Source organism: Aulonocara sp. 'chitande type north' Nkhata Bay, linkage group LG12 (assembly GCF_057382095.1).
Source record: "Aulonocara sp. 'chitande type north' Nkhata Bay isolate Kocher_YH1m ecotype deep benthic linkage group LG12, A_spYH_male_GT1.1, whole genome shotgun sequence".
Taxonomy (NCBI): Eukaryota; Metazoa; Chordata; class Actinopteri; order Cichliformes; family Cichlidae; genus Aulonocara; species Aulonocara sp. 'chitande type north' Nkhata Bay.
The window spans coordinates 40,351,749-40,375,624 of record NC_141355.1 but is presented as its reverse complement, the minus strand read 5'-3'; the positions used below and the strand labels follow the sequence as shown (position 1 = coordinate 40,375,624).

The 23,876-nt window shown below is 46.1% G+C and overlaps 1 protein-coding gene across 1 annotated transcript in view; it reads left to right on the top strand.

Moving 5' to 3' along the window:
- grin1b (glutamate receptor, ionotropic, N-methyl D-aspartate 1b) overlaps positions 1-23,280 on the top strand; it is a 65,978-nt gene extending 42,698 nt beyond the window's left edge. Inside the window, 8 exon segments of the mRNA XM_086257860.1 lie at positions 1,105-1,262; positions 1,354-1,515; positions 2,322-2,431; positions 2,544-2,689; positions 12,195-12,302; positions 12,476-12,563; positions 12,566-12,630; positions 18,191-23,280. Of these exon segments, the coding sequence (XP_086113986.1) occupies positions 1,105-1,262; positions 1,354-1,515; positions 2,322-2,431; positions 2,544-2,689; positions 12,195-12,302; positions 12,476-12,563; positions 12,566-12,630; positions 18,191-18,256 (903 nt within the window). The 3' untranslated portion in view covers positions 18,257-23,280.
- Positions 23,281-23,876: the final 596 nt, after the last annotated feature.

The window sequence follows — 23,876 nt, the reverse complement described above, 5'->3', positions numbered from 1 at the left end:
ATGACACGAGTGGGTTCATACCTGTTGGTAAAAACTGGGCCTTTTAAAAAGCTTCAAAAGCAGGTGGCTCACACTCGATCGTCTGTCCAGGCGTCTGTGCCGTCCCTTATCACAGCCCGTCATTTGTTCCTTTTAAACCAGGAAAGTCTACAAAGACCAAACCTGGAAACCGCCCAGCTCTTCGTCTGTGAGAGGACGGTTTCCTGCAACGAGCTTCACCTGGACTGAAATCAAAGATCCAAATGTGTGAAATGATCTCTGAAGTCAGTCTGAGTGCACAGAGCCAGCTGGGGCTGGATATTCTGTTAGGACGATGAGATAAACCTTTATTGGTCCCACACGTGGGAAATGTGTCAGAGAGTGGACACAGAGCTGCGAAAATACAGAAAAATATAGAATAAAAACAGTCAGAGCAGCGAAAATGTTTAACTGTCTAAAGAAGTGACAGTATCACATCAGGGACAGTATACATGCACACACACACACACACACACAGGTACACACACACAGGTACACACACACAGGTACACACACGCAGGTACACACACACACACAGGTACACACACACACACACACACACACACGCAGGTACACACACACACACACACACACACACACACACACACACACAGGTACACACACACACACACACAGGTACACACACACACACACGCAGGTACACACACACACACACACACACACACACAGGTACACACACACAGGTACACACACACAGGTACACAGTTTGAGTTCCTGCTTTTCTTCACCTGGATCGAAGGTGAACCTGACCATCGCACATTTGAGCTCCAAGTGTCTGTCAGGCTGTCTCCTCCCACCAGCTCATGTCCTTGAGGACTCAGGGTTTGTTCGGGCAGTCGTGTCCTGACTGACTCATGCAGGAGTCGGTGTGTCATGCTCGAGCCTCCTCCAGCTGTGCGACTGCGGATGTTTTTCCTGGTTTTGTTCATAAATGTGTTAAACGTCTGGGTTCTCCTCGTCTTGAGTGAACCAACCCTGCTCACGCAGGTGCGACCCTCACAGGTGTTAGGAGAGCGTGGTTTCAGAGATAATGTGTGACGCTGTGCCGTGTGCTGCCGCTTTCAGCTGCGTAACCCATCAGATAAGTTCATCTACGCCACAGTGAAGCAGAGCTCGGTGGATATCTACTTCAGAAGGCAGGTGGAGCTCAGCACCATGTACCGGCACATGGAGAAGCACAACTACGAGAGCGCCGCCGAGGCCATCCAAGCTGTGCGAGACAAGTAAGCAGCTCAGAGTCAGCACACCTGTCGTGAACGCACCTGTTGTACTGTGGAGATTGCCTCTGTCAACACGTTCGCCCTCCTCCCGCAGTAAGCTTCACGCCTTCATCTGGGACAGCGCCGTGCTGGAGTTTGAGGCGTCGCAGAAGTGCGATCTGGTGACGACAGGAGAGCTGTTCTTCCGCTCCGGATTCGGGATCGGAATGAGGAAGGACAGCCCGTGGAAACAGAACGTGTCTCTGGCTATTCTCAGGTACGAAAACCTTCAGGTACTCACCTGCAGCCCATCCTGGGTGTGTTTTAGCGAACAGGAAAACTTTGAGAAGCTGAAAGATGTTTCTGTTGTGTCACAGCGATTCTTTTCTCTGATCACCAAAGACACATTCTGATTGGCTGCGATTACAGTCAGAGTTAGAGAGTCATCACCGATGATGGCCAAGAGGATTTCTACTCCGCCGACACACTCCTGAAACAACCAGCGGGAGGGTGTTGGTGGAGTATGTGCTTACAGCTTTCGTGTTTCCTCCACCTCGTAATGTCGAACCATTTTCCCAAAACCTTGATTCTGTTCATCTGGACATTTTCAGTGGGAGAAACGTCTCTTTAGGAGCCTTCCCCTCTGACAGATGTCCAGCTGGGATATCCACATTTACTCAGGGCCTTCTTCATGTGATGTTCTTCTGCTTCTCTGGCCACTGTGACTGTGGGGATGTTGGCTCTGTGCTGTAGGGTCATCAATGATGATGAAACTGACCTCAGCACATTGTTAGTCAGTGCTGCTAGTGTCAGTCCTTGTACAAAGTGTGCATCTCTGGCCTTAAGTACTCTTAATTGATGATTAGAGTCAGTACAAAAAGGCGGGCGAGATGGCAGGACACGCCCACACGAGACCAATCTCACAGGAGGCCCCGCCAGGGCCGTGAAAACATAAAAAGTGAGTGACCTGGGGTGTGGAGGATGTCACACAGACACATATTTCCACATTAAAAACACCTGAGCACAAACCAACATCTGAGCAATCAAATACGTGTCCGCTCACGCTTCATTGACTCTCCACAGTTCTCATGAGAACGGCTTCATGGAGGATCTCGACAAGACGTGGGTTCGATACCAGGAGTGCGACTCCAGGAGCAACGCCCCGGCCACCCTCACTTTCGAGAACATGGCGGGTAGGACTCAGTGCTGCCTCTGCTGCATGAACTGCGCCCCTGAGGCTGTGCCGTTTAGCAGATGTTACCTGTGAAGCGTTTCACGCCGTCTCTCGTCACTTGTGCCCCTCAGGTGTGTTCATGCTGGTTGCTGGAGGCATCGTGGCTGGGATCTTCCTCATCTTCATCGAGATCGCCTACAAACGGCACAAAGACGCCCGCAGGAAACAGATGCAGCTCGCCTTTGCTGCCGTCAATGTGTGGAGGAAGAACCTGCAGGTCCGTCCCTCTACTTTACTCTACTCTACTTTACTTTACGCCCTGACCTCTGCTGAAGCTCTGTGTGGCGTTATGGCACTCAGCCCACCTGTCTGTGGCTCTGCGGTAAACAGTATTCAGTATGTGTGATCCTCACAGCGAGGTCATTATAGCCAGCAGCAGGACTGAGATCAGGATCAGGCCTTTGTTTTTACATCTGTTAGGAAACATCTGTCATCTTTGCTGTTTAATAGGAGAAGCATGAGTTTTGTGCTCAGGATGAAGGGTTGTGTTAATTAAACTGACTGCTGATCATCAAGAGCGTGCTCACTGATGCTTGGTTAGCTTTCAGTGGCTCCGTGAAGCTCGGGTCGTTTTCTGATTCACCGGTGAGTGATTTATTCTGTAACTGTGACCAACAAGTGAAAAATGCCCAACCTACAGCCCAGAGCCCCCAGAACAGAAAATGTGTCATTTTCTCTTTTGTGAGGTTAGTCAGAGGTTAGTCAGAGATTAGTCTGAGGTTAGCCTGAGGTTAGTCAGAGTTTAGTCTGAGGTTAGTCTGAGGTTAGCCTGAGGTTAGTCAGAGTTTAGTCTGAGGTTAGTCTGAGGTTAGCCTGAGGTTAGTCAGAGATTAGTCTGAGGTTAGTCAGAGTTTAGTCTGAGGTTAGTCTGAGGTTAGCCTGAGGTTAGCCTGAGGTTAGTCAGAGATTAGTCTGAGGTTAGTCTGAGGTTAGCCTGAGGTTAGTCAGAGTTTAGTCTGAGGTTAGTCTGAGGTTAGCCTGAGGTTAGTCTGAGATTGGTCAGAGGTTAGTCTTGGGTTAGTCATAGGTTAGTCTGGGGTTAGTCAGAGGTTAGTCTGAGATTGGTCAGAGGTTAGCCAGAGGTTAGTCATAGGTTAGTCTGAGGTTAGTCAGAGGTTATCCTGAGATTGGTCAGAGGTTAGCCTGGGGTTAGTCATAGGTTAGCCTGAGATTGGTCAGAGGTTAGTCTGGGGTTAGTCATAGGTTAGTCAGAGGTTAGTCTGAGATTGGTCAGAGGTTAGCCAGAGGTTAGTCATAGGTTAGTCTGAGGTTAGTCAGAGGTTAGCCTGAGATTGGTCAGAGGTTAGTCTGGGGTTAGTCATAGGTTAGTCAGAGGTTAGTCAGAGGTTAGTCTGGGGTTAGTCAGAGGTTAGTCTGAGATTGGTCAGAGGTTAGTCTGGGGTTAGTCAGAGGTTAGTCTGAGATTAGTCAGGGGTTAGTCAGAGGTTAGCCTGAGGTTAGTCAGAGGTTAGTCTGGGGTTAGTCAGAGGTTAGCCTGAGGTTAGTCAGAGGTTATTCTGAGATTAGTCTGAGATTAGTCAGAGGTTAGTCTGGGGTTAGTCTGAGGTTAGTCTGGGGTTAGTCTGGGGTTAGTCTGGGGTTAGTCTGGGGTTAGTCAGAGGTTAGCCTGAGGTTAGTCAGAGGTTATTCTGAGATTAGTCTGAGATTAGTCAGAGGTTAGTCTGGGGTTAGTCTGAGGTTAGTCTGAGGTTAGTCTGGGGTTAGTCTGGGGTTAGTCTGGGGTTAGTCTGAGGTTAGCCTGAGGTTAGTCAGAGGTTAGTCTGAGATTAGTCTGAGATTAGTCTGAGGTTAGCCTGAGGTTAGTCAGAGTTTAGTCTGAGGTTAGTCTGAGGTTTGTCTGAGGTTAGCCTGAGGTTAGTCTGAGATTGGTCAGAGGTTAGTCTTGGGTTAGTCATAGGTTAGTCTGGGGTTAGTCAGAGGTTAGTCTGAGATTGGTCAGAGGTTAGCCAGAGGTTAGTCAGAGGTTAGCCAGAGGTTAGTCAGAGGTTAGTCTGAGGTTAGTCAGAGGTTATCCTGAGATTGGTCAGAGGTTAGCCTGGGGTTAGTCATAGGTTAGCCTGAGATTGGTCAGAGGTTAGTCTGGGGTTAGTCATAGGTTAGTCTGGGGTTAGTCAGAGGTTAGTCTGAGATGGGTCAGAGGTTAGCCAGAGGTTAGTCATAGGTTAGTCTGAGGTTAGTCAGAGGTTAGCCTGAGATTGGTCAGAGGTTAGTCTGGGGTTAGTCATAGGTTAGTCATAGGTTAGTCAGAGGTTAGTCTGGGGTTAGTCAGAGGTTAGTCTGAGATTGGTCAGAGGTTAGCCAGAGGTTAGTCATAGGTTAGTCTGAGGTTAGTCAGAGGTTAGCCTGAGATTGGTCAGAGGTTAGTCTGGGGTTAGTCATAGGTTAGTCATAGGTTAGTCAGAGGTTAGTCTGGGGTTAGTCAGAGGCTAGTCTGAGATTGGTCAGAGGTTAGCCTGGGGTTAGTCATAGGTTAGTCTGGGGTTAGTCAGAGGTTAGTCTGAGATTGGTCAGAGGTTAGTCTGAGATTGGTCAGAGGTTAGCCTGGGGTTAGTCATAGGTTAGTCTGGGGTTAGTCAGAGGTTAGTCTGAAATTGGTCAGAGGTTAGTCTGGGGTTAGTCAGAGGTTAGTCTGAGATTGGTCAGAGGTTAGTCAGGGGTTAGTCAGAGGTTAGCCTGAGGTTAGTCAGAGGTTAGTCTGGGGTTGGTCAGAGGTTAGTCTGGGGTTAGTCAGAGGTTAGCCTGAGGTTAGTCAGAGGTTATTCTGAGATTAGTCTGAGATTAGTCAGAGGTTAGTCTGAGATTAGTCTGAGGTTAGCCTGAGATTAGTCAGAGGTTAGTCTGGGGTTAGTCAGAGGTTAGTCTGGGGTTAGTCTGAGGTTAGCCTGAGGTTAGCCTGAGGTTAGCCTGAGGTTAGCCAGAGGTTAGCCAGAGGTTAGTCTGAGGTTAGTCTGGGGTTAGTCCGAGGTTAGCCTGAGGTTAGTCTGGGGTTAGTCTGAGGTTAGTCTGGGGTTATTCAGCCCACTAATGAGTCACAGAAATGAGGAAAGCTTGGTCGACTCCGTGGTTTTATTCCTGGACTCTCACAGAGCAGCTTCGCATGATTCACGGTTCATAATAATCCTTCTTTATCTGACGCCACCCTGCAGCTCGTCTTCTGTCTGAGACAAGCCGTTCTAGCTCCTCCCCCTTTAAGTCAACTTTCCCCCGATTGGCTGCCCATTCTAAATACAACGTGCAGGAAGTGGGTGTAGAAAACCACCACTATGACATAATCAAAATATGAACTTTGACCTGCTGCTTTCTGTAGTGATGAGTTTGTGGACTGTGTGAGGTCAGCAGCTGTTTTCACAAACAAGTAAAAACAGGCTACGTCCACACGTTTTGGCCTCCCGTCCTCACTGAGACACTGAAAAATGCAGCGTTTTGAAAACGCATACATTTCAAAATGGAGCTGTCCCGTCGCAGTGTGGACAGTGAAAACGGAGACTTTCTAAAATGATGACGCATTTTAGTCATGTGATGCAGTCATGTGACCTATTAAACTGAGATAGCGGAGGGCGTTACACAGCAGTTGTTTTGTTTGACAGCCCTATTAAAGATCAACATCAGCCTGTACATGCTCCTGAGAGCTTTTCTTCAAATTCTTTAATTCTCACTCGCTTTTGCAACTTTGTACTTTTGTGTTACTTGCAGCAACGACTCCACCTCATTGTGAGTCCATTTAAAAAACTCGGTGCTTTTCCTCCACATTTTGCCGACGTGTCAACGAGCCGGAACGTAAATAAACGGCAGACAGAAATGAGGCAGGTCGAATCTTCTTGCGTTTCACGCATGTGCAGGACTGGAACGGAAGCGTTTTTGGCCGTTTCAATGTGGACGTACAACTCTGTGAACGCTAGTGTGGACGCGGAGCATTTTCAGACAAAAACGCCGTTTTCAAATCTATCCGGGCCGGTGTGGACGTAGCCTGAATGTAATTTTCTGCCCTTCTTCAGCTGCTGCATGTGTGACGTGCACGTCAGTGGAAGAATGAAAACACAGCTGTGTCTGTGTGTAGATCCACACATCGTCATAGTCAGAGTTATGATAAGGTAAAACAGGAAGCTCCATTAACACTGCCTCAGCGAGGATGCCTTCGCTCCACCTGGGTTTCTGATTAATTTCCTTCCAAGCTTTAACGACTTCCTGCTGTTGATTGACCGATGGGTGATCAGATCAGCACCGCGGGGACTCACACACACAACTACTGCAGTCACTGCAGGATGGACTGCAGCACATCCGGTACAAACATGCACAGTTGGTTTAATGTAGTTCGTCTGGCGGTGGTGTGGAAATGCTCCCGACAACCTCTGTCTCCTCGATTACACGCTGTTAAAATGGCTGCTGTAGTTAAGCTTTAAATGAAACTTAATGGTTCTGTGAGGGCGATCGAAGGGCGGCGGGAATCTACAGATATGGCTGTGCACAGTGCACCTGTAGTCACATGACCTGAGCTGTAATACAGCTGGTTCATTCACGGTTTCTTTGGGTTTTCTGGGAGCGCTGCAAAGCCTCACACAGCAAACAGACCAATTAAAAAACACAGACAGGCTGAGTTGGTTCTGACTCGTTCATTCCTCTGACACTTCACCTGAGAGAGGAACTTGGGTGATATGGTACTACAAGGTCATTAAGATAAGATGGGGCCTGATTATTTAAGACCTTGTATGTGAGGAGCAGGATTTTGAATTCTGGATTCAACAGGAAGCCAAAACAGGAGAAATCTGCTCTCTCTTTCTAGTCCCTGTCAGGACTCTTGCTGCAGCATTTTGGATCAGCTGAAGGCTTTTCAGGGAGTTTCTAGGACATCCTGATAATAATGAATTACAGTCGTCCAGCCTGGAAGTAATAAATGCATGAACTAGTTTTTCAGCGTCACTCTGAGACAGGATATTTCCATGTGTGATATTTCTAATTTCACACATGGAGAATGGATTAAGTGAATCAGGAATCAGATTACTGTAAAGGCTCTAGTAATATGTTGGAGAGCCAAAACATGTACAGTGTAAGTCACAGTGATAATAACGTGGTGTGCTATTGGATTAAGTAATCCAAAGTATTCAGAATACTTTACTGTCATTGAGTAACGTAACGGAATACGTTACAGAATACATTTTGGGGCATGTAATCTGTAATCTGTAGTGGAGTACATTTTAAAAGTAACCTTCCCAACACTGACAGTTAGTCCTGGAATGGCAATGATGCAGCCCAGGCTTTGATATCATAATAATAATGCTGTCCTCCTCACGGTTCATTCATTTTGGCCTCCTCTAAGCTGCTTTATTTTTTCTGTAGCTAACAAATTAAAATGATCTCATAAATATATCCTTCATCACACTGAAGACTGAACACTGGATCCACATTTGCACGATCAGAAAACAGGAGAAATCTGCTCCCTCTCTCCTTTGTTCCAGATGTTTTCTTGCCAGCAGCTGTGCTCAGCTGTCACATGAATAATCCTCGCTGCCGTGCCGGGATTAGCACTTCAAACAGCAGCCGCTGCAGGCTAGCAGTTAGCTGAGGATGATTAGCATTTCACACAGCTGTGACTGAAGGCCCAGAGTTAGCACAGGTGTTAGCAGCTGGAGGAGCTCGGAAACACAATCATCTGTATTTTCCACAGATTCCTTAAACCTGTTGTGGTTTTGAGTATTTGCTAACATGTAATAGGTGATTATTCACGTCACATGAGCCCAAGTTTCAAATAATGATGGATCACTGTCTACAGGTTTACTTACCGAGTCCATTGCTGCACAGCTCACAAGCTGCTGCCCTTCAGCAGGCTTCCAGAAAACGACCAATTAGAAGAGAGCAGACTTCAAGGGGGCAGGACGTTCAGACAGCTAGCCTCAGACAGATCAGTCTGATAGGTCCCCGTCCAGCAAACCTGCTAACACTCGTGTCTCCAAGTAACGATCGACTGACGGGCTCTCGTTTCCCCCAGGACACTCCTGTAACGTGTGTGAGACTCAAACTTGATTCTGAATACTTGGAACACTCACATCTGTAAGGTGACCTGTATGGGGGGGGCTTCTTAAATAGCTGTTTGTCCAAAGTTGCTGATCATGCCGATGGCGGCCATGTCTTTGGGTGGGTCACGTAGACGTCCTCCCGACACTATTAGAAGACGTGGTGGAAGACATGAGGACAGATGGTCAGAAGGAGGAAGTAAAACCAAAATAAGACACAGAGATACCAAAGTAAAGAACATTCAGGGGAAATCTACCAGACAGACACAGATACAATAATCTCACCAAAGCTGAACTTTATTGATCCGTGAGAACGCTGTGAAACGGTGACATCTGTACAGTGTGGTCACAGTTATATTTGGGGGATCCAGACACACGTCACCTGCAGAAAGACGTCACTCTTTAATGAAAACACTGTGAACATTTGAGTTCTTGTAGGATGAAACTCAGTGCGAGCATCTCTTTGCTTTATGTGGTTTGTAGCTCCAAGACTCGCTGCTGTTTCATTTTCATGCACGTCTTCGTAAAGTCAGCAGAGTCCAGGCAGGAAGTGTGTTCATCGCATCCTTAATGGCTGTTGCTCAACGACTGAAAACCTGTAATGATGGTGTTTTTTTATTTTTCATGTGCTGTTACTGACTGCTGCTCCGATCCAAGTCTTCCACTGTTCTGTCACTGGGCCCAGAAACATCTCACTGGGACCAGTCTGCCCAGTTTAACCAGTCTGACACCCAGTTTGGGCCTTTGGCTGAACCTGTGTGTCAGATTAGTGTTGGCTTTTTGGTTTCTCTGTTTTGAACGTGTTTCTGAGAGTCCAAACGAGAGCTGGGTGTGAAATTCAAACAGATTTTCAGCTTCTGTTTTTCTTTTTATCAACAAACCTGCAACACAACATGTAACTGACTTCGTACCATTAACGTTTCGCTGCCAAACACTGGTCAGCTGTGGTTTCTCTGCTTCAGGCTTCCCAGTACATCTGAGAAATGTTGACACTGAAAGAAGAAGCTGAAATGTGTGCAGAGGTACATGTCAGGTTATACTGGACCAGAGTCGGTCAAGCTACTTGAAAAAAGTAATGTGATTACAGTAAAATGTCACAGCCCATCTCTGCAGTGGACTTATTAATATTTCAGGTGTTGCTTTGATATTTGCAGTAGCATAAAAATTCGTTTCTCTTAGTTAAGTTAGATTTTTCATTTTGGTGGGCGCTGAGTTTGGTAACAATAACCCCGCCCCCACCTATGACATCACGGGTTCTCGATTGTGCGGTTTCAGCTTTGACCCGTGTTTACGTCCTCGTACGGTTTGTTGGCACTAAAAAGAACAGAGCAAGAACGTCTCGCCACTGATGCCCAGCTCTCACCTGAACTGTCACTGTGGTGGGTCAAAGGTCAAACTTATATCTTCATACGATGTTAGAGGTCAGACACCATGTGATCATCAGCCATGTGCCGCCGCCCCTCCCCCGTTCTGTTTTCTGTTCCCCGCCCTCCCCAGGAGAGATGGCATTATAACAGCAGAGTGTTGGTATAATGATCCCACGTGTTCGCGGCTTCATTCGGGCCTCATACGCCATCTTTGTTCCCCCTGCCTCACCCCCCTCCCCTGCCCCGTACCCCTCCCCCACGATGTTTCCTTTGCTTTGAGGTTGATTTCCTGTCGTGTTCCTGTGTTTGAGCCTCACGTTGGTGTCTCCCTGCTGCTGTGTGTTTGTGTGGGCAGTAAAACAGGACAGCGCTGCTCCGTTTTACTGAAGCATCACTTCATCTGAAGCTGTAGGGACTTCAGGCTCTGGGTTCTGTGCAGCGCTCTGAGGCAGTTTTTGTAGAAATCAAAGTGAACTGAATGAGAGCTTCACTGCGGCACCGAGAACAGCCCCACTGACACACCACATAACAGGGATACAGCCGTCAGCCGCAGCATTAGAAGCACCCAATCGCCTCCATCCTCTGAGCCAGGACGCTGCACGCAGGCGTGAATTAATTCACCAATAACACGCACACAAATACTCAGTGGTGGGCGGGGTGTTTAACCATAAAACCCATCTTATACTTGCAGCTGCCAGTCCCTGGCTCGGGGAGGCTCAGGGAGGCACGGGGAGGCTCGGGGAGGCACGGGGAGGCACGGGGGGCTCGGGGAGGCTCAGGGAGGCACGGGGAGGCACGGGGGGCTCGGGGAGGCTCGGGGAGACCCGGGTGACCGGCGTACCTCAGGAGACCTACCCAACACACACAGGGAGAGAGATAAAGAGCTGAAGACACAGTCAGACCAATCAAAACTTGAACATGGAAATTGTCGTGGGTATATCACAGTGAGCTGGTTGTTCTAATAGTTGACGCCAAAATAAAAGGTGGAGGTGACTCTGGGTGGATGTGAGATGAGCCTCTGTGGATCAGATCTCCTTGTCATGTTCCTCAAACTGCTGATGCAGCGTTGGTTTCCAGTGTGTCCTGACGATGGGAAATAAAACACTCTTCATCAGACTGGACACTCTTCTTCTGGCGCTCCACGGTCCAGCTCTGACTCTTCTGACCACCAGGCCGTTCAATGGCACCTGGACTTCTTTTTACCCTACAGATGAGGTGGTGACTCACAGCTCTGATGGTCAGCCACCTATAACTAAGTCAGAAGATGCTTTTCCAGTCAGTGGAAGCCTTACTGGAACCTTGAGGTGGTTCACTTGATGACAGGGTGGCCAACGACCACCTCAGGTGATCACCAGGTAAATAGGAACAGCTGATAAGAGTTGAAGCCTCTGGGATGACTAAAACAACGAGGTCAGATTGTGTTTCAGGTCACCAAGCACCTTTCTGTTTCTGAAGTCTCCAGTACACCTGTAGAGACAAACCAGTGAGTTCCTATCAAAGGTAGAGAGCAGCTACAGCCGAGTGTCTCCTCCTCAGGAAATGACATTTCAAACATGTAGGCAGGCAGTGACCCGTCACACAGCTCACTGTACGAGTGTTCGATGTTGGAAAGAAGTCAGAGCGCTGCGATGCTTTTTTCTGCAGGAGCTCTTCTGTGGGATCTGGTCTCAGTGGGCCTCAGGCACCCACGACCTGTCCCTGACTCGACCACAGTTCATCCTTTAGATCACCTTCACTGGTTATGCAGAAATCATCTTTCAGGGTTCAGAGAGGAAAATCACAGAAGTAAAACAAACAGAGCTCAACAGAAGGCCAATGGCCGTGCTCCTGAAAACCTCACGGGCAGTAATGAGACCAACACCCTGAACAGCAGGAGGCGCTCTCGCTCTGTGCTTGTGTTGAGCCACAGTCATGATGATGATGAAGGTTCAGACACAAAGGTTCACTTTAACAACCTTCACCTGCTTCCTGTTAAATCCACCAGCTGACCTTCGATTAGACGACACGCCGCTAATCAAGAAACAGCAACGAGACACATAAATACTGAAGGAACGATAGTCCCGCCTCCGCCTGCAGCTGCTCTCCTCATCACGCCACTTTAGCTTCAAACTTTCCATCGACTCGACTTCCTGCTAAATTATTACTCAGGTGAACTGTTAGTGGTTCTAATGTTGTGGCTGATCAGTGTGTCTGACACACACACACAAACAGACACACACACACTCTCTACCTGACAGCACACACTCAGGTGTGTCCTCATGCAGCTAGTCGAGTGTCTCTGCTGCGTGTTAACGTGTGTGTGCACCTATCGTATGATTTATTTTAGGATAGGAAAAGTGGTAGAGCAGAGCCCGAGCCCAAACTGAAAACCTCTTTTAGGTCCATCACCTCGACCTCCGACCTCAAACGCCGTAGGGCCTCCGGGGATGCCACGGTAAGGAGATGAAGACCACCAACCCTCCTCCCTCCTGTCCTCCACGTGTCTTCTGCTTCACTCCATCTTTTATCTGTTTGTCTTTCTTTTCTCTGCTCTCGCTCGTCTGTAATCGCCTCCTGTTTGTCTTCGGTTCGTCACGTGTGTCTCTCGCCCTCTCGTCTCATCTCCAGCTCCATCATCTCCTTGCTGACTCATCATGGCCGCCCGTCTGTTGGTCAGCCATCATTGCTTTCCCACCTCAATCAGCTCATCTGTCCCACTGAGACAGACAAAAGGCGACAGACTGAAGACAGAAAGAAACGTCCGGTTCGGTCCGCCCAGGCAGGTCAGGGTCCGCTTGTTGGGTTTTCACACGGTTCACATCGTCCTCTTGCAAAGGAGAAGTGAAGAGGGTCAGATTGTGTGGTCTTTCTTCTCCCGTCTTTGTCCTGTCTTTTGTCCTGTCTTTTGATCTGTCCTTTGTCATGTCCTTTGTCATGTCCTTTGCCCTGTCCTTTGTCCTGTCCTTTGTCCTGTCCTTTGTCCTGTCCTTTGTCATGTCCTTTGTCATGTCCTTTGTCCTGTCCTTTGTCCTGTCCTTCGTCATGTCTTTGTCTTGTCCTTTGTCCTGTCATTCATCCTGTCATTCGTCCTGTCCTTTGTCCTGTCCTTTGTCCTGTCCTTCGTCATGTCTTTGTCATGTCCTTTGTCCTGTCCTTTGTCATGTCCTTTGTCCTGTCCTTTGTCATGACCTTTGTCATGTGCTTTGTCCTGTCCTTTGTCATGTCCTTTGTCCTGTCCTTTGTCATGACCTTTGTCATGTGCTTTGTCCTGTCCTTTGTCCTGTCCTTTGTCATGTCCTTTGTCATGTCCTTTGTCCTGTCCTTCGTCATGTCTTTGTCATGTCCTTCGTCATGTCTTTGTCATGTCCTTTGTCCTGTCCTTTGTCCTGTCCTTCGTCATGTCTTTGTCATGTCCTTTGTCATGTCCTTTGTCCTGTCCTTCGTCATGTCTTTGTCATGTCCTTTGTCCTGTCCTTTGTCATGTCCTTTGTCCTGTCCTTCGTCATGTCTTTGTCATGTCCTTTGTCCTGTCCTTTGTCCTGTCCTTCGTCATGTCTTTGTCATGTCCTTTGTCATGTCCTTTGTCCTGTCCTTTGTCATGTCCTTTGTCCTGTCCTTTGTCATGACCTTTGTCATGTCCAGTGTCCTGTCCTTTGTCATGTGCTTTGTCCTGTCCTTTGTCATGTCCTTTGTCATGTCCATTGTCCTGTCCTTTGTCCTGTCTCTCTCTGATTGGTTGTTTCCTCTCCTTCCTGTCCTGTCATCTCTCTGTCCCTTCATTTCCAAATGTCCCCACACACTTTGTCTCCCGGCCTCTCGCCCTCACAGGTTGCCCAGCAGAGACTCGTCCGTCTCCTCTAACTCCTGTCTGTTTCAGCGTCTGGTCGGCTGCTCGGGTCTTCCTGACCGTCTCTTGTTCCCACAGGACTCAGCTGTTAACGATCTATAAATGACCTCAGTGCTGTTACTGTGGCAGCTTCAGATCTGAGCGAAGCTGCAGGATTTCTGAGGTCTGTTTTTCTGCAGCGTTGGTGAAACTCTCCTCCTCAGTCGGACGATCTGAAATGTGCCAAACTTTGTGATGTGTCTTAAAATCTGCAGCGTTCTGGCACATTTTGCATCCCTCCTCCCTCCAGATAAGCAGTGGTTTGATGTAAAGGGAGTCAAAATAGTGCCAAAGCGTGTCATCTCAGGGATTTAAGGAGCTGCTGCACGTTAAACTGTTTCAGTGAGGAGAGCTCATTGAAATGCTTTAATGTTCATCAGCAGCAGAAGAACCAGCTGCTGATCGCACCCAGCCAGCTGAAGCGGGTGTTGGAGCAGAGCTGACTCATTTCTCTTGTGATCATCTCTCTTTATTTTCTATATGAGTGTTTTTCTCTCTCAGTGGATTTGAATGGTGTCCAGACTACATGCTGTACTACACACACACACTGCCTCTGTCCTCCTCTGCAAGCACGACCGACTGTAGGCTGAAAACACACCCGCACTCTAAACCAGACCCCCAGCTTTGCCCCGCCTCGCTGCGGGCAAACTCCATCAGTCGTCACATTAGCAGTGGTGGAAAGTAACTAAGTACTTTTACTCAGAGTACAGCATTGATTGTGGTCTACATTGGATGGCTCCCTCAGTGGTTTCTGATGTTTACATGGAGCTAACCCGCTCACGATTCACACTCAAAAACAATCCTGTCAACAAGCCAGTTTACTGTCTCTTTAAGTCTCTCGTCTCTAAAAGCCAGCTTTCATCTGATTGGTTAAACTTTGGAAGCCACTTCCTACTCAGTGCTTTGGAGATAAAAAGGTGAAAAAAGCTCCACAAGCTTATTTTGTCAAAAAACACTGACATTCACACGAAAATGTTTATGTTGCCATAAAAAACGCTAGCATGAAAACAATTCATGTTAGCATAAAAAACAACAACATTAGCATGATCAAAACTGTGCATTAAGAACAGCTTTGATCTTCTTCATCAATTCTAGTTTTTTTTTTTTTGTAAACAGCACAATAGCTAAAAACTACGTAACATTCTGCATTTTGTTCACATTTTTAAAGTTGTGGCTACAAATGAATGAAGAGCGTGCTGGGCTCTTAGCATGCTAGCATTAGTATGCTTATATTATAACTTATTGATAATGCAGCACTGTGCAAAAGTCTTGTGCCACTGATCATGTCTTTATATTTTAGTGTCAAACAGTTAAACCTATTGTGATTTTTAAACTGGTCTCCAGCCACAGAGCTCCAGTCTTTCCAGAGAACTGTTAGTGGAAAACTAATCTTAGCATGGTGTGCAGTGTGACAGAAGACACAGTGTCAGGCCTACACAAACAATCTACATATTTGGTGGATATAAATAAAATAAAATTGTTAGAATCACACAAACAGTGTTTCTGTGCTACCTACTGCTAGCATAAAAACACTGATGTTAGCATGAAGAATAAGCTGCTGTGTTTTTGCGCTTTCTGCTGACAATCCCATAAAATCAGCTGAACTGGAGACATACAGTGGGGCAAAAAAGTATTTAGTCAGCCACCGATTGTGCAAGTTCCCCCACTTAAAATGATGACAGAGGTCAGTAATTTGCACCAGAGGTACACTTCAACTGTGAGAGACAGAATGTGAAAAAAAAATCCATGAATCCACATGGTAGGATTTGTAAAGAATTTATTGGTAAATCAGGGTGGAAAATAAGTATTTGGTCACCTCAAACAAGGAAAATCTCTGGCTCTCACAGACCTGTAACGTCTTCTGTAAGAAGCTTTTCTGTCCCCCACTCGTTACCTGTATGAATGGCACCTGTTTGAACTCATCATCTGTATAAAAGACACCTGTCCACAGCCTCAAACAGTCAGACTCCAAACTCCGCCATGGCCAAGACCAAAGAGCTTTCGAAGGACACCAGGAAAAGTATTGTAGACCTGCACCAGACTGGGAAGAGTGAATCTACAATAGGCAAGCAGCTTGGTGTGAAAAAAATCAACTGTGGGAGCAATCATCAGAAAATGGAAGACATACAAGACCACTGATAATCTCCCTCGATCTGGGGCTCCACGCAAGATCTCATCCCGTGGGGTCAAAATGATCATGAGAACGGTGAGCAAAGATCCCAGAACCACACGGGGGGACCTGGTGAATGACCTGCAGAGAGCTGGGACCAAAGTAACAAAGGTCACCATCAGTAACACACTACAACGGCAGGGAATCAAATCCCGCAGTGCCAGACGTGTTCCGCTGCTGAAGCCAGTGCATGTCCAGGCCCGTCTGAAGTTTGCCAGAGAGCACATGGATGATACAGCAGAGGATTGGGAGAATGTCATGTGGTCAGATGAAACCAAAGTAGAACTTTTTGGTATAAACTCAACTCGTCGTGTTTGGAGGAAGAAGAATACCGAGTTGCATCCCAAGAACACCATACCTACTGTGAAGCATGGGGGTGGAAACATCATGCTATGGGGCTGTTTTTCTGCCAAGGGGACAGGACGACTGATCCGTGTTAAGGACAGAATGAATGGGGCCATGTATCGTGAGATTTTGAGCCAAAACCTCCTTCCATCAGTGAGAACTTTGAAGATGAAACGAGGCTGGGTCTTCCAACATGACAATGATCCAAAACACACCGCCCGGGCAACAAAGGAGTGGCTCCGTAAGAAGCATTTGAAAGTCCTGGAGTGGCCTAGCCAGTCTCCAGACGTCAACCCCATAGAAAATCTGTGGCGGGAGTTGAAAGTCCGTGTTGCTCGGCGACAGCCCCAAAACATCACTGCTCTCGAGAAGATCTGCATGGAGGAATGGGCCAAAATACCAGCTACTGTGTGTGCAAACCTGGTAAAGACCTATAGTAAACGTTTGACCTCTGTTATTGCCAACAAAGGTTATGTTACAAAGTATTGAGTTGTATTTTTGTTATTGACCAAATACTTATTTTCCACCCTGATTTACGAATAAATTCTTTACAAATCCTACCATGTGGATTCATGGATTTTTTTTTCACATTCTGTCTCTCACAGTTGAAGTGTACCTCTGGTGCAAATTACTGACCTCTGTCATCATTTTAGGTGGGGGAACTTGCACAATCGGTGGCTGACTAAATACTTTTTTGCCCCACTGTAACATTTAGATGAACAGAACCAACTTTCTATGATGATTAAACAGGCGTCGACATGTTCTAGTGACAGTGTGACATTTAAAAAATATCACCATTTTTCTTTATATGTGATGGTAATTATTATTGTGAGTCAGAACAGTTAAGATTACATTAAGCAGAAAAAATTTAGGTTAAAATCATATAAGAAAATGTAAAAACATCAATAATAACATAATAAATAAACTAGCATTAGCATAAAATCAGTGACCCTCAAATGTTGTCAGTAACAATCTATGCTAGAATAAAAAATGAATGTTAGGATTAAAATCCCTGCAGGAAAACTGATTTCACAGTATAAATTTATATATTATACATAATTGAAAAATATGTGCATTAAAACTTAATTTAGCATCAGAAACTAATGTTAGAAAAATTGTCTTATGAAGTGAGACAGAGTGGTGAGGTCCACAGTGAACGTCTGTGGGAGTGTGATCATCGTTTCGTCCATACTGAGAACAGCACTCGTTCGTGAGTCCAACTGTGCTCACACAGAAGACAGACAGCCTGCTGTACACAGCACTGCACTGCATGGCTTGGATCATTTCTCTGTCTTAGAGAAACTCACGTGTGTTTTGCAGGCCTGTGTCAACAACGCTCTCAGGCTGACAAACAATCAGGTTTCCTAAAGAAACCAACGCACACTGTTGGGAATCGAACCGACAGCCTGGCCTGTGCTGCTGCTTCTGTTCACACATGAAAGTTTGATGCTGCCCGTGGCAGAGCTTCAGCCCGGCTCACACGATGGAAGACGATGTTTAATTCATGTCCAGCAGCCTGAAACCTTTAAGGGACGGTCCTTTAAACACGTCCCAAAATATCACGGTGAACTTTGTAGACGAGTGAAAAGTGATGTAGGATTCAAATGTCCAGCCCTGCACTGATGCCAGGATATTAATCTGTTTAAAGGAGGTAATTCTTAACGTAACGATCCTGTGTGTCTGCAGTGAAGTCTGACAGGCTCGCTGTGGTGCAAATGTGCAAATCCATCTTTTTAACAAAGGAGACCTGTTAGCATCTTCACGCTAACAGCTGCTTGTGTGCAGGTAACGCCTGAGTAAAACACCTGAACGCTTCCTCCACTGCTAATAAGTCCTTCAGATGAAAACAGGAATGTAGGCAGGACCCATGAGAGGGTACAGCTCAGGATCAGCCAGTGTGTGATGCTGCTGTTTATAACCTGTGTGTTTGCTCTCTCTGTAGCCGTACCCGACCGACATCACCGGCCAGCTCAACCTATCAGATCCCTCCGTCAGCACCGTGGTCTGAGAGAGCGAGCGAGCTTCACTGCTGCTGCTGAGCCACACAGACACACACTGACCCTCTGGATACACAAACACACACACACACACACAGATGGACAGGAAGGACGATGTAATGACAGCAGGGCTTTTGGACGGTATCCCATAGTGACACACACACACACGCTTACCTTTATTCCTTATGGAGTGGGGACTGAAAAACTGATCTGGAACCTTAATGCTGACACTGAACACTTTAAAGCATGTCCCCACAATGCAGAAATGTCCCCACACTGTAGAAATGTCCCCATGCTGTAGAAATGTCCCCATAATGCAGAAATGTCCCCACACTGTAGAAATATCCCCACACTGTAGAAATGTCCCCATAATGCAGAAATGTCCCCACACTGTAGAAATGTCCCCATAATGCAGAAATGTCCCCACACTGTAGAAATGTCCCCATAATGCAGAATTGTCCTTATAATACAGAAATGTCCCCACACTGTAGAAATGTCCCCACACTGTAGAAATGTCCCCATAATGCAGAAATGTCCCCATAATGCAGAAATGTCCCCACAATGCAGAAATGTCCCCATAATGCAGAAATGTCCCCATAATGTAGAATTGTCCTTATAATACAGAAATGTCCCCATAATGCAGAATTGTCCCCATACTGTAGAAATGTCCCCACACTGTAGAAATGTTCCCACACTGTAGAAATGTCCCCATAATGTAGAATTGTCCTTATAATACAGAAATGTCCCCATAATGCAGAATTGTCCTTATAATACAGAAATGTCCCCATAATGCAGAATTGTCCTTATAATACAGAAATGTCCCCGCTGTAGAAATGTTCCCACACTGTAGAAATGTCCCCATAAAATCAAATCAAATCAAATCACTTTTATTGTCACATCACATGTGCAGGCACACTGGCACAGCACATGCGAGTGAAATTCTTGTGTGCGAGCCCCACAAGCAACAGAGATGTGCAAACACAACAACACAAACGAGCAAAATACAAGAATGGCCAACCTGAAACTAATAAATATATGTACAATATATAATAGTGTATGCATTTCTGGATGTGTATACTAAATATTTTCCTACGTGTGTGTGTGTGTGTGTGTGTGTGTGTGTGTGTGTACACATTTTACAAATTAAATAGTAAAAAAAATAATAATAATAATAATAATAATAAAATATATAAAATATACAGAGTTGAATATGTGCAAAACAAGTGGCATTTATATACAGTGTGGAGTGCATAATGTTGAAGTTCCAGTAGTGAAGCTGAGGTGTCTATGACGTGTTCAGCAGTCTGATGGCCTGGTGGAAGAAGCTGTCTCTCAGTCTGCTGGTTCGGGACCGGATGCTGCAGAACCTCCTTCCTGATGGAAGTAGTCTGAACAGTTTATGGCTGGGGTGACTGGAGTCCTTGATGATCCTCCCCGCTTTCCTCAGGCACCGCTTCCTGTAGATGTCTTGGAGGGAGGGAAGCTCACCTCCAATTATCCGTTCAGAGCACCGCACTACTCGCGGTGTAATGTAATGTAGAATTGTCCTTATAATACAGAAATGTCCCCATAATGCAGAAATGTCCCCGCTGTAGAAATGCCCCCACTGTAGAAATGTTCCCACACTGTAGAAATGTCCCCATAATGCAGAATTGTCCTTATAATACACAAATGTCCCCATAATGCAGAATTTTCCCTATAATACAGAAATGTCCCCATAATGCAGAAATGTCCTTATAATACAGAAATGTCCCCATAATGCAGAAATGTCCTTATAATACAGAAATGTCCCCATAATGCAGAAATGTCCTTATAATACACAAATGTCCCCATAATGCAGAATTTTCCCTATAATACACAAATGTCCCCATAATGCAGAAATGTCCTTATAATACAGAAATGTCCCCATAATGCAGAAATGTCCTTATAATACAGAAATGTCCCCATAATGCAGAAATGTCCTTATAATACACAAATGTCCCCATAATGCAGAATTTTCCCTATAATACAGAAATGTCCCCATAATGCAGAAATGTCCTTATAATACAGAAATGTCCCCATAATGCAGAAATGTCCTTATAATACAGAAATGTCCCCATAATACAGAAATGTCCTCATAATGCAGAAATGTCCCCACACTGCAGAAATGTCCCCATAATGCAGAAATGTCCTTATAATGCAGAAATGTCCCCATAATGCAGAAATGTCCCCATAATGCAGAAATGTCCCCACAAAATTTGCCTAAATCACAGGACCCCACAAAAATATCAACAGAAGCATTTACAAACATTAAGCAGCACACACACATTTTTACAAACACACACACCATCTGTCACACTAACTCCCACCACACAAAGCAAACACACACACTGTACAAACACACACACACTGTACAAACACACACTTGCCTTCCTCTGCTTGTAGCTGTCTGCCTCCTCCCACCAGAGGGTCTTTTATTTTGAAAGAACTGTTTGGGACTGGTTTCCTTCGGGTGGATGTCTGTGGTGTTGTACAATTTGTTCTGTTGATCGCACTGAATTATCAAAAGTATGACTGGTTGTGGAACTGGTCATAACTGGCGACGCCGTTCTTCTTGATCTGAGTCCATGAGCCTAAATTGGGATCGATCTCCAGGATCACCTGTGTCCCCGATTACTGATTACAGTTTGGCCGGTGGGAGGAGCCTCTGGGACAGGAGGTGGTTCCTTTACACAGAGTCACAGATGTCGCCCGGATCACCGAACCAGAGTGTGGGGTCATCCCACTGAGGTTTTTGGGTGATGTCCTTTCACAGCGACGCATGACCTGTTAGCAGGAAGCTCCGCCATTTTGGTTCAGCGATCCAGAAAGTTTGTTTCTCTGTGTTCAGGAAAATTTGGTAAAACTTTATTTGAACCTTAAACCCGCTTCTGCACTGTGCAGCTGTGAGTGGACATGGGGACATTTCAGTCTATTATTGGCATTAATGTCACCATGTCTTCGTAATGCAGAGTGTCCCCACAGTGCCTGACTGTCTTCATAAAGGAAAAACGTCCCCATAATACAGAGATGTCCTCGTGCACGTAAAAGGGATGCTTTCTGCCCCAAAAGCTCCTCCCACCGCCCCTGACAGTCCCAGTGCATGCTGGGAGATGTAGTCACTGCCCCTCCTCCACTGTGTCCCCACTGATGATGTCAGTCTCCGCCTACCTCCACAGCCCTTTAGCTCCACCCTGATGTCCCGTGGAAAGCTGCTAACTCCACACAGAGCCAGCTGGAGTTAGGAGGTTTCCACGTTTTTGGTGTTAAGGACAGCAGCCGGCCGAGCGCGTCACCGAGAACACGCCCTCTGAGAAACGACCTGCAGACCGAGCGAGGTCAACCCGTCTGTCAGCACCAAGACGTCAACCAGAAAGTCCATGAAAAACTAACAGCGAAGTTATAATAGTTTTAATTTATTTACAAGCTCAGTTCACAGATCAGTGACAGATGCATGGCTGTGCTGTGTGACGCGTTCACGCACTAACACACATTAATACCTTTGTATTTATGTATATTTATCAGACACACGTCTGTATGTCGGTGTCTCAAACACATCACATCTGTACGGGCAGATGTTGTTTTTATATGAAGGTTTTTACAGTTTTGAATATGTTTTAAAACATTTAGAAAATCCACAAACGCTCACATCAGTGAGAAACGTGTTTGTTCTTTTTACGGAATAAAGTTCAATCATTTCATTCAGAAACGCCCTCATAAGGCAGGGCACGTTATTAATAATGACTTTTACTTTGGCACAGTTTACGATCCTTCCTGTGCACTTCACAATAAGAGTACTGCTTTGTTCCAGAAACGAAAGCTGAATAAAATGATATGTGATAAAGTGTCGATGTCGTCATGTGAGCGTCAGGTTCCTCTCTCAGTGTTGAGCTGCACGTTTCCGATTCTCCTCACACTGACGTGTATTCGTGCCGGCGTGACCTGTGCAGGTCTGATCAGGTTTGTGACGAGTTGGGCTTCACGCCGTCGTTCTCGGTGACGCTCGGCTTCACACCAGGCGAGCTGCACCAATCGCTTCACAGCTGGAGCACATCTGCAGATTCAGCCTGGTGATGGGAGTCTAACGCTGATCCGCAGACTCATTCACGCTCCTATTTTGTTTAAACTGAGGAACACGAGAGTAAACTCCAGAAGCAAAACAAAAGTGGTTTCAATGTGACGCCGTTTAAATATCCAGGCATCACAGAAATATGGAGGCACTTCATGTTGATTTGTTGAAACTGACTGTGGGGAGGAAGAACTCCCTCTGAACAGGAAACAGGTAACACGGGAAACAAAGGAAGACGTTTATGTTAAAAAAAAAAAGAAAGTCAAGAACAAAATATCTGAAAGTTTTCCTCAGCTGTTTTTAAGAAACTGTCTTTTACTTTGAAGTGGTTTGGCACTTTCAAAATAAAAGACTTCTTAAACGTATTTATCGGTAGTTTAATTTAGAAACGTTGATGAGTGTTGGTGCAGCTCACCCTAAACTGTGTCACATGACACGTGACGTGCTGTGATGTCACAGTCTGTATTTATTTTTGCTGTTTACTTTGTTTCTGATGTAAACACACTGTACAGATGATGATGATGATGATGAAGGTCTCACCTGTAAGCTGATTGACTGTGGCTCGCTAGAAGAAGTTTTATTTTTGTGTTCACATTTTACTTCCTGTATCATAAAAACTGAAACTGTAGAAGAAGTTTCCCTCTGTCTGTGCACCGTTGACCTTTGACCTCCAGCCCGTTAGTGTTTGGTTGTTTTTTGACACATGTAGCCGCTCGACTCAAGTCGAGTTTCAGCGATTCCACTGCAGACATTTTACTCTAATCCACTTCCTGTGTCAGACAGGAAGTGGGGTGTTGCTGTAGAGCTTGGTGTGTGATTTGTTTCAGATTTTAGCGGCGCCGTGTCATCACGTGAACACTTTTGAATCCGTGTTTGTGTAACTGAGCTTAACCTGCCCGTCGTCTCTGCCGACGACACTTTCAGTAATAAACTAATATTTATTTGAAACGCGTCCGAGTTTTTCTGCTTGTGACATCATTTGTGGCGGTCCTGTGAAAACCACGTGTCTCCACTGTGACCAGTTCTTAAACACGGCCAGAAGTAAGCGGACAGTTGGGTGAGCGGCTTCCTAGTCTGATCCCTCGTTAGACCAGGGGCCCGTTCTTCGTACCTCGCTTACTACATCCAAGATCAAATCATCGCACTAACTTTGAGCTCACTATCCCGGTTCCCCGAACACACCTGCTGTTGACGATCAGTACAGCTGGATGAAGTAATGTGAGATCACTGGGTGGCTTAACAGGGGCTACGCATCGATAGTAGAAACATTGATCGGCAACCCTCTGATTGGTCGGCGAAAATGTCGAAGGTGCGCGCTCGGTATTTTTCGGCAGCAGAGCAAGAACTCTTGATTGAGGGATTTCAGGAGTTTCAGAGTTTAATTAAAACGCAAGAGAACACTGCAAAGGCTGCAAAAGCAAGGAGAGAGGGCTGGCAGGAAGTTGCTGACAAATTAAACTCGTAAGTAATTTAATAATAACAATAATAATGGATTGGATTTATATAGTGCTTTTCAAGGCACCCAAAGCGCTTTACAATGCCAC